This window comes from Mesoplodon bidens (assembly GCF_964165515.1).
Source record: "Mesoplodon bidens genome assembly, chromosome: 1".
Taxonomy (NCBI): Eukaryota; Metazoa; Chordata; class Mammalia; order Artiodactyla; family Ziphiidae; genus Mesoplodon; species Mesoplodon bidens.
The window spans coordinates 66,029,009-66,040,108 of record NC_138176.1 but is presented as its reverse complement, the minus strand read 5'-3'; the positions used below and the strand labels follow the sequence as shown (position 1 = coordinate 66,040,108).

Genomic DNA, 11,100 nt, shown 5'->3' with positions numbered 1-11,100 from the left:
GTAATATGGAATTCAGAAATCTGCTTTGGCCATATGCTCTATTGCATGTTCACTGTGCTTGCTTTCCTTGAGCCAAAAGGCTCTCAATGACTGGTCAAGCTTAGAGGGGAGAGACATAAAACCAATGAGACCAAAGGCAGGGGAGGCATTTTTCTGTCCTTACCTCAGTGATCAGAGGGCAAATTTACAACCACTAGCCTCTCTGGACACACAGCTTGCTCGTCTAGATGGTCGGTGTGATAAAGTGGTGATGGCCAGCACTGGCCATCACCGCTTCTCAAAAGAACAACATAACACCCAGGCCTGGTCAACCCCCAGGAAGGTCAGTTGTGATCTTCACAAATGGAAGGCAACCTAATTCAGTACCCAGCCTAGTCCATCCCATCTCAGAAATGGTTTGTGTGGACCCTGGCTTTACCACTTACTCGAAGAGGGACTTGGTGTAATCACTCACTTCCCACTTCGATGTCCTCATGTGCATGACAGGAACAGTGATAACCTTCTCATGGATCAGGGTGAAAATATAATAGCTCATGTGATAAGTGCCTGGAAATGTCCCGGACAGAGCAAGCCCACAAAGGCCATTCTCTTGCCTGCCCCGTTCAGGCCCATTCGGTGCTCTGACTTTACAAACATATAACTAAAGTATTTTGGTCTGATCATAGACCTTATATAATTTCTCTCAGCCTTCTCCACATGCCTGTACCATCATATATATATGTGTTAAGTTATACCTTTTAGTATTGCAATAATTGGGACTGAAAAAAAAGAACTTTTGAAAACTCTTCAAATTTTCACATACATATATAAACGACATGAAATGATCAAAAGGGCATGGCCTCACCCCTTACTGAATGTAAAGCCTTGGGTAAGTTTAGTTCAGTAGTAGACTTCAATCAGTCACAGCTTTAAAACAGCAGCAGCAATAACAAACATCTCTTCCACTGGACTGTAGGGTCCTTGAGGGTTGAAATCTTTTACTCAACTTTATATTCTGCTAAAGGCCCTAGCAGACTGACCAGCATATATTAGAAAGATGTTGAAAGGAAGGATAAACTGAACTATCTTGAAGGGCATGCCACCTTGAAAGGCTTAAAAAGGCTGTTTAGCTGTTATAAAATGAAAAATACAGAAATCAAAGTAATGAAAGACTGGACTCAATGTCTGACAAGGACAGCAGTCACAATTTTTTTTTTTTTTTTTTTTTGCGATACGCGGGCCTCTCACTGCTGTGGCCTCTCCCATTGCGGAGCACAGGCTCTGGACGCACAGGGTCAGTGGCCATGGCTCAGGGGCCCAGCCACTCCGCGGCATGTGGGATCTTCCCAGACCGGGGCATGAACCCCTGTCCCCTGCATCGGCAGGCGGACTCTCAACCACTGTGCCACCAGGGAAGCCCCACAATTTTTAAATTTCTTAAATTTCAAACCACTCTTGAAAAAGTGTCACCCTGGCTGAGAGGCAGAAGATCTCCTATGGGGTTTACCTCTGTGATTCCATGACCTCTTGCAAGTTCCTTTTTTTCTCTTTTTTTTTATATGATTATACCATAGGAGCTCACGGACCTGCCCCTGCCCAGGTACTGGGACAGCAGGGAGAGCCAGAAGCAGTCCTGCTCACCCAGCACCAGAACCACCAGGGGCTTCCCCACCTCTGGCAAGTTCCTTTTTCTCTCCAGACTTCGGTTTCCTTAGCCACACAAGATGTGAAATAACAAGTTTTCTAAAATCCCTTACAGCTGTAAAATTAAATGTCCAAAATTTCTACACATACCTCTGGCAAGTCTCCTATGAGGAAAGCACCCCAATAGGCACTCCTGAAGGATGTGAGAAAAAAGAGACCCAGGACTGTCCTTCAATAAGCTCATGGTCTATGAACAATAAAACACAAGGACACAAATAACTGTGATCCAAGGCTGGAAGGTGTAATGGCCATCCAAGAGGTGCTCACATGGAATTTGCAGCTGTGGAGACAGGAGTGGTCTTGCAGAGGAGCAGCATTCATCCCTTTTTGATGTGGCCAATACAGAGCACCCAAATGCCAGCCAGGCACTGTGCCTGCACACAAAAAACGCAACACAACTGTTACCAAGACAGAGAGAGCGCTGCCCTCATGGTGTCTAAAGGCTGACTGAAAGAAGGCAAACATTTGGAGAGGGGGAAGGAATTCCAGTCAGAGGGACCTATGAAGCAAAGACAGGAAGGCAGAGCAACAGAAAGCATCAGTCACACAGGAGTGAGCCGTGGCTCCACTGGCACAGAGGCAGGCAGTACACAGAAGAGCAGCATGAGAAAAGGTAGGCGGGTAGGATGCAGCTGATATGGAGCTCCTGAAATGCCAGGCTATGGGGTCTGGATTTCAACTAGTCCAACAAATACCCTAACAACTCTAAGTGACTGAATGTTTATTAAACTTCACATGATCACTGATTTGTATCCAAAAACACTTTGTTTTTCTGTAACTAAAGGGAAGATGGCTGAAAGAAAATTCTCCCCCCAAAGTAATTTAAATAAATTTATTTGCAGGAGAAAAACGTCTGAACATCAGGTACAGTCTGATCCACAATGATCCAACAATAGTCAGAATTCATTCTGGAAGTACTCTTACACAGTTGGCAGGAGAAAGTCCACATGGAGCATCAGCTGAACGTTTATCAGAATTCACAAAGCCATCTAACCTGAGTATTACACAATACATAATGACCATGACATAATAATAAAAATACAATATCCAATACTCACTACTTTGTGAGCTACAGTTAAAATATAAAGAATTTAGGCTCTTTTTTAAAAAATGAAAAAAATATTTCTATTATAGCTTTATTTCAAGCATTTTCAGTTAGATACAGCTTTATATATTTTCACTCACAATAGACAGCAAAAGAATGCCTTCTTAAGTATCTGTAGATAAAATATATTACTCGTTTAAATGTTTGCACTCTGAAGCATACTTTGCCAGGTATGAGTTCAGATAAGAGTATGAAACTGTGCTGTGGCAAAATCCTGGCTGATGATCAAGACTTAGACAGTTTTCATATTTGTTTAAAACAACTTACATCAGGGAAAAAAGAAGTGAGGACATAAAGAGAACCAACATTATTCTTTTTCAATGAAGCAGTCTAATTCCAGAGAACGGGCTTTCCATTTTGAATTCAAAGTGTGTGGTCCCAAAGTTGAATTCTTTCCAGTCCAAGGAGCTGCCTGCGGCTGAGGCAACAGGCAATGATGAAGCGAGTTGAGAGGAAAGCGTTAACTGAACTACAGAGATGGTCACTGATAAAACAAGTTCCTACAGGTCCTCCAGCCCACACAGAGGCGAAGGGCAGCCAGAACTATCAATACAGAAGAAAAATGCGTTCACTGAACTGCACACACAGAGCTTCTAGGAGGGTTAACAGTTCTTGACATAGGTTCCTGGTTGTAGTTTACAATATCTGCCTTCACCACCCTCTGTCATAAAAGAAAACAAAGTTATTATCAGGACATCAGAACATTTAGAAAGAGCTCCTTAAGGTATATTTTTATTTTCTGAACTTTAGTGAACTCCTGATGATAGACATCATAAATGAAGCAGGAGCTGATATTAAAAGAACCAGCCAGGACCAACTAAGGTCAAGCTGGGATATATTTTGGTGGAGGGTGAGGGAGTAGCGGGGCAGGGGTAATTCTGTTAAGGATGTAATAGCATTTCTTTTACTGAGACTTCTCTGGTTTTATGACAATAATAACTTAAGGTTACCACAAGTCTAATAAAAAATTGGCAAATCAATATGAAAAATTAAGCCCTGGTTATAATTTAAAGCAAAGGAATTAAAATTAATCATTTATATATCTAATTCATAGATAAGACCTCACTATTTCAAAGAATATCATTATTAATATTTCCATAAATCATTATATCTAGTCATAACTTTTTAAAGAATGTTTATCAATTTGTGAGTTAGTGAAAAGAGATATAAATGTCAAAGAGAAGTTACATATAAAGAAGAAATGTTTTAAGCAACCCATTTTTAAAACTGTTCTCCCAAATCCCTAACTTACTTCCAAATAGCTCACTATTGGTTATGAATAATGACTCTAACAAAATATAGAATAATGAGAAAGTTAGAAAATTACCTCATATTCATGTTTTTAAAATAATTTAAACCAAAAGACACTTTTAACTCTTCCTTTCTTCCCTCTAACACACACTTCAAGGAATATCTTAAACAATGAATTTAGCAATATGCCCTAACATTCATCTCTAAGTAATTATTTAAAGTAAAACAAATCCTTTACTGGTTTCAACTCTTTTACTAACTGCACACACAAGCAGACAAAGAAGGGTAACTCAAGGCAAATTTTAAAAATACTCTTTCAATTATCAGGCTATTTCAGGAAAATATGGTAAGGAATGAATAATGAAATAACTGCCTCAATTCTCCACTTCACTGCACATGTAATAAACACAACCATAAAGACAAATACGTTTGAAAGTAACTGAAATATTATTTTAATTTTTTTCCCAATTCCTTGTGTAAGTCATAAGTCTCCCAGCAAAGGATCAATTTTTCAAAGTTCTAAACCAGGACTTATGCAATATTAATTCCCAATAATGTATAATAATCATTGGAACTTCTCTATTCATAAAGAATAAAGAACAAGACAGCATTCACTAGTTCTCCCCACCCTCCTCCCCCAAATTGCAACAGTTTATCAATTAATACCTGCACTACTGTACTGAACAGATTCTGCTCTGAGCAGAGTTGGTATGTTGATTATCTTCTTCCGGGTACTTCACTATTTCTGCCCTGACAATATGCTGTCAATTCCGTACAACATAAATAAGATGCAGAAGAAAGAGGAAAAAAAGAAAGAAAAATGGAAAGTTTATTCAATGACTGAAAATAGAAGGGAACAAACACCAAAGTAGAAAAAGAAATACACACATAAATTTAGACATGTCACAAAAGAAATAGCAAAATATATGCATGCAAAGGTAAAGAAAATGAACAAAGATCCAAGAAACATTATTCTCTACAATTCTATTTAATTACTGAAATAGACATGTCTACTGAACCTCTCAGAGAAGCTGTGGGTTCTATTTATGATATCACAATTACACACAATATATATAATGCCCAATATTTCAGAGGGCAACTAAGAATTTGGGGGCTTTTCTATGCTAAAGTGCAGCCAAGGTACCAATTCAATTTCTTTTTACAAACATTACTGAGGATCTACTATGTGCCAGTTGCTCTACACTAGGAACAAATGATGAATTACACAGGATTTGTTCATAAGTTGCTATGGACCTAATGGGAAGAGAACATGTACACAGCTAACTGTCATACCAGATAAGTGCTTTACTAGTGGACTTAAAAATATGTTGTGGGAACAAAGAAGGAGTGATTCATTTTCTTTGAAGGTGGGGAGAGGATGCATAAATCAGAGGAAGCTATATGTCATTTACAATTTTTACATTTAATAATATTTATTACTTTTCAAAGACTTTCTTTTGAAGCTCATTCCCCCACCCCTCACACAACCCTAACCTCCATGTTTCCAAATTCCATACAGAAATAAATAAGTTCAAAACACACTTTACTATCGTTAAAAAAAAATTCTGACATACAATATTTAAGCACAACAGCTGTTGTTTTCAATTATTTAAGAGTTTCGCTAAATAATCAAAACTAGTTAGGTTTTTTGATTGCTATAACCCTTAAGATGAAAAGACTACATATGACAAATATGATAGAGATAACACGCTCTCCCAATTTTTTGGACTTGAAACTATCCTTGCTTTTAATGAGTTCAAATATTTTATTTCAGAAATATCTTCCTTCATAATAGCATCTATTAATTAGCACATACAGAAAAAAACATGTTAATCAGGTTGCTGCTTGTGATAATGTTTATAAAGATAGGATAAACAACTGAGAGTAAATGAACAGGACACTACGGTATATTAGCCTTGGATGGGCTCTGCTTCAGTTCTCTAGCAGGCACTATTAACTTCTGGATAAGACTCATGATTTACTAGGCACTCAGCCTGATGCTATCAACAGAAGCATTACCAACTGCCACATGACATATGAGGGGGGTACATCAGTGAAACGCTGAACACCATCATCTGGCCTCCCCAAAACTAATTGTTTCACACCAAACTATGGGTTACAATAAAGAGAAGGGATTTTCATAATCAGTAAGCAACTCATTAATCCTCCAAAATGATGGTTTAAACCCTATCCTATAAACGCAACCAGGTTACTGACCTGTGGTCAAGACATTCTGGTCAAAGTTATTGACTAACATAAATGACTTGGATTTTCACCATTAATTCTCATCAAATCAATGAAGAACTAACAAGGCAACATCTTTCTTGGAGGCCTTGGCTGTTTGACATAAAGCTTTGCACAAAGTTCCTGAACTGGGAGCCAGAACCAAAGCTCTGCATATTCAGAGCTTTGCTTTCTATGAGTAAAAAAAGCATAATTTCCATGTCATAAACTTCATGATAGGTGATTTCACAGTAGTCGGCTTGTTTACAAGTCATTCATTCATTGACATTTTCAGAGAAAATGTTTCCTACAAAACACCCACCTTTATTTTTGGAGCCACAAAGTACACTCAATTACTCTCTGCTATTAGTCAGTTGAGTGAAAATAATGCAGTGGCCCTAAGAGGAAGGGAGCTGTGTGGTTGAACACCAGCTTAACCCTTGTTTTGTCAAAGAGTTGTGAGTGGATACTGGAAATGGTAGCTTTCCAAAAGGGTAAGAAAGAAAGCAACCTAGGAGTTGAGGTAAGGTATAAGCAATAGAGACTGACTCTTCAGAAGACACTAAAGATAAATTTGGTCAATTCTACAACTGTGTTTTAGTCCAGATAGTAGTAACAAATTTACCTTTGCAAAAGTCATAGTTTATCATGCTCAGGATATGGAGTAAACATACTTTGACAGCTGAAACACCTGTCACTATCACTCATTCAAAGCAAACCACTATTCTAGGTATTGGAAACATTCATATAAATAATACATGATCTCTGTTTTTTGAGACGCATAAGAGTCTAGCATGGAAAACAGATGTGTAAACTATTAAAGAATATTAAATAAATTAAAGAATACTATGATTGATACAAATTCAAAGTGCAAAGATTATAGGTTACCATTTAAAGCATGGATATAACATTTTGAAAAGCATGATATTTTACAGACAGTGGGAGCTTTTTCTTCTGTATAATGTGCCATTATAGGCTGCCAGTAACATTCACAACTTTGGGCAAGTTACTTCACCTCTTTGGTCTTCACCATCTCCTAATTTATAAAACACAAGGTTTATCTACATGGTTTTATCCCACCTGGTTTTGAAACTATATGAAAAAATCAATTTTAAAAATGAATAGTAAAAGAAAAAAATGGAATATGATCTATAGGCCTTAGCAATATTTTTTGGAACTGTCTCCTCAGGCAAGGGAAGTAAAAGCAAAATAAATAAATGGAACCTAATCAAACTTAAAAGCTTATTCAGAGAAGCACAGGGAGATCAGCTCAGTGCTTTGTGACCACCTAGAGGGGTGGGATAGGGAGGGTGGGAGGGAGACGCAAGAGGAAGGGGATATGCGTATATATGTATACATATAACTGATTCACTTTGTTGTACAGCAGAAACTAACACTACATTGTAAAGCAATTATACTCCAATAAAGATGTTTAAAAAAGGAAAAAAAAGCTTATGCAGAGAGAAGGAAAGCATCAACAAAAGGCCACATTAAATAAGCATTAAATAATGAAAAGGCCGCCTAATGAATGGGAGAAAATATTTGCAAATGATATATCTGATAAAGAGTTAATATCCAAAATACAGAAAAAACTCATACAACTCAATATAAAAAAACAAAAAAACAAAAACAAAACAAAACAAAAAACAGACTTAAAACTGTTCAGAGGACCTGAATAGGCATTTTTCCACACAAAACATACAGAAGGCCAAGACACATGAAAATACGCTCAACAATGCTAATCATCAAGAAAATGCAAATCAGAACCTCAATGAGATTATCACCTCACACCTGTCAGAATGACTACTGTCAAAAGGACAAGAAATAACAAGTTGGCAAGAATGTGTAAAAAAGAGAACCCTAGGGCTTCCCTGGTGGCACAGTGGTTGAGAGTCCACCTGTCGATGCAGGGGACACGGGTTTGTGCCCCTATCCGGGAAGATCCAACATGCCGTGGAGCGGCTAGGCCCATGAGCCATGGCTGCTGAGCCTGCGCGTCCAGACCCTGTGCTCCACAATGGGAGAGACCACAACAGTGAGAGGCCCGCGTACTGCAAAAAAAAAAAAAAAAAAAAGAGAGAACCCTAGTATACTGGTGGTGGGAATGTAAATTGGTGCAGCCACGATGGAAAACACTATGGAGCTTCCCCAAAAATCTAAAAATAGAAATACCATATGATCCAGTAATTCCATTCTTGGGTATATATCTGTAGAAAATGAAGACACTATTTGAAAAGATATATGCACCCCAATGTTCATAGCAGCATTATTTACAATAACCAAGATATGGAAGTCATGTAAGTGTCCATCAACACATGAATGGATAAAGAAGATGTGCCATACACAAACACACACACATACAGACACACAATGGAATATTACTCATTTTGCCATCTGCAACAACATGGATGGACTTGGAGGTTATTATGTTTGGTGAAATAAGTCAGATAGAGAAAAACAAGTATTATGTGCTTTCACTTATTTGTGGAATCTAAAAAATAAAACAAACAAACTAATATAACAAAACAGAAATAGACTCACAGATATGGAGAACAAACTAGTGGTTACCAGTGGGGAGAGAGAAGAGGGAAGGGGCAGGATAGGGGAAGGGGACTAAGAGGTACAAACTCCTAGGTATAAAATAAATAAAATACAAGGATGTAATGTACAGCACAGGGAATATAGCCAATATTTTTAAATAACTTTATATGGAGTGTAATCTGTAAAAATATCAAATCACTATGTTGTACACCTGAAACCAATATAATATTTTAAGTCAACTATAATTCAATAAAAAAGAAAAGAAACTAATGCATACCTAGTTCAAACCAAACAAAGTCATAGTTTATTAACTGGCCAGTGAAAATGTCACTAATTGGGAATTGTAAAAAACGCATCTAGAGCATACTTAACATATTTGTCTGCCTTCATGTATTCTGGGAGTCCTTGAGGACAAGGACTTTAACTTATTCATCTTCGTACCCCAGATTCTAGTGTTCTGGCACAAAGTAGACTCGCAAAAAGTGTTTGCTGTATTAATAAGCTGTATTCCCTTTCTTTTCTCCCTCTTCCCTTCCTTGAAAAGCTTGTAAAGTGTGTTGATAACTCATTTTATATGACTCCAAAACAGGAATATTCTAGGTTAGAATTAAAATAGCAGAATCTCTTTAAATAATCAGTGAATGGAACTAAGACTAAAACCTTATTATAAATATTTGTCACAAATGAAATTACTATAGTGTCAACTTGCGTGTAACTGGTGAGTCTATAGCCTAGCTCCTTCTGTATAAAATAATACAAAACACTTTATCACTTTGTGACACCGAATTCCCTCAGGAATCTTTCAAATGACATAAAAACTACAGAAAACAGGTGCATAAGCTCTCTCTCTCTCTCCCTCCCTTTCCTCCCTACTCTCCCACTCTCTATAGATATAAAATCTGAACTTCTTTGGTTTTAAATGAACTTTCAGAAGACATCAAATGGCCAACATGTACATGAAAAGATGCTCAATATCACTAATCATCAAATTAAAGCTACAATGAGATAGCACCTCACACCTGTTAGAATGGCTGTCATCAAGAATATAAGAGAGGGCTTCCCTGGTGGCACAGTGGTTGAGAGTCCGCCTGCCAATGCAGGGGACACGGGTTCATGCCCCGGTCTGGGAAGATCCCACATGCCGCAGAGCGGCTAGGACTGTGAGCCATGGCCGCTGGGCCTGCGCGTCCAAAGCCTGTGCTCCACAACAGGAGAGGCCACAACAGTGAGAGGCCCGCGTACCACAAAAAAAAAAAAAAAAAAAAAAAAAGAATATAAGAGAGAAGTGCTGGTGAGGATGTGGAGAAAAGGAAACAGTTATGCACTATGGGTGGGAATGTAAATTGGTGCAGCTACTGGAAAACAATATGGAGTTTCCTCAAAAAGTTAAGAATAGAACTACCATACCATCCAGCAGTTCCACCTCTGGGTATTTATCCGAAGAAAATGAAACAATAACTCAAAAACATATATGCACCCCCATGTGTTATTATAAATAGTGTTATTTATAATGAGCAAAATATGGAAACAAACTAAGTGTCCATTGATAGGTGAATAAAGAAAATGTGGTATATATATATATATATATATATATATATATATATATATATACAATGTAATATTATTCAGCCAGGAGAAAGGACGACATCCTCTCATTTGTGAAAACATGAAGAGACTTTGAGCATATTGTGCAAAATGAGATAAGTCGGACAGAGAAAGACAAGTACTGTAGGATATTACTCATATGTGGAATTTTAAAAAGCCAAACTTGTAAAAACAAATAAAATGGTGGTTTCCAGGAGATGGGGGGGGGGGACAAGAAAGATGTTGTCCTGTCAAATGTTGTGTCAAATACATTTCAATAAAAAAAAAAACACTGTGCTTAACACAGCCTGCAAGTATGTTCTTAGAAACATCTTTTAAAAATAATGCATTAAAAATTTTTTTAATAAAAAAATTTAAAAAAAATAATGAACTTTCAAAAATGTTTCCACTGTGAAATAAATAATTTAACTGGCAAAAGCACCAAATTCATTGATCTCAGGAATGGAGAATGAGGTTTCCCTATACAAAGGATTCTGACAAACACAATAAAGGAGGGCTCTAGCAGCTTGAATTCATCTTCAAATGAATGAATTCAAAGTCAACACCAACAAACTGAAGATAGAATTAAACTTTATAGCATAATAAAGAAGATGGGGTACACTAACAAACAAGGTGGGGTGCATAAGGAGGCTGGGGAACTATGTAGTTAACACATCTGATGCTGCTTTAGTTAAAATATGCCTAGATGTTAC

General features: G+C 37.5%; 1 protein-coding gene across 1 annotated transcript in view; it reads right to left on the bottom strand.

The window, feature by feature from the left end:
- Positions 1-2,500: 2,500 nt before the first annotated feature.
- RAB28 (RAB28, member RAS oncogene family) overlaps positions 2,501-11,100 on the bottom strand; it is a 95,411-nt gene continuing 86,811 nt past the window's right edge. The window contains exon 7 of the mRNA XM_081244151.1: positions 2,501-3,449. Coding sequence (XP_081100277.1) covers positions 3,357-3,449 — 93 coding nt within the window. The 3' untranslated portion in view covers positions 2,501-3,356. The remainder of the gene's footprint in view (positions 3,450-11,100) is intronic.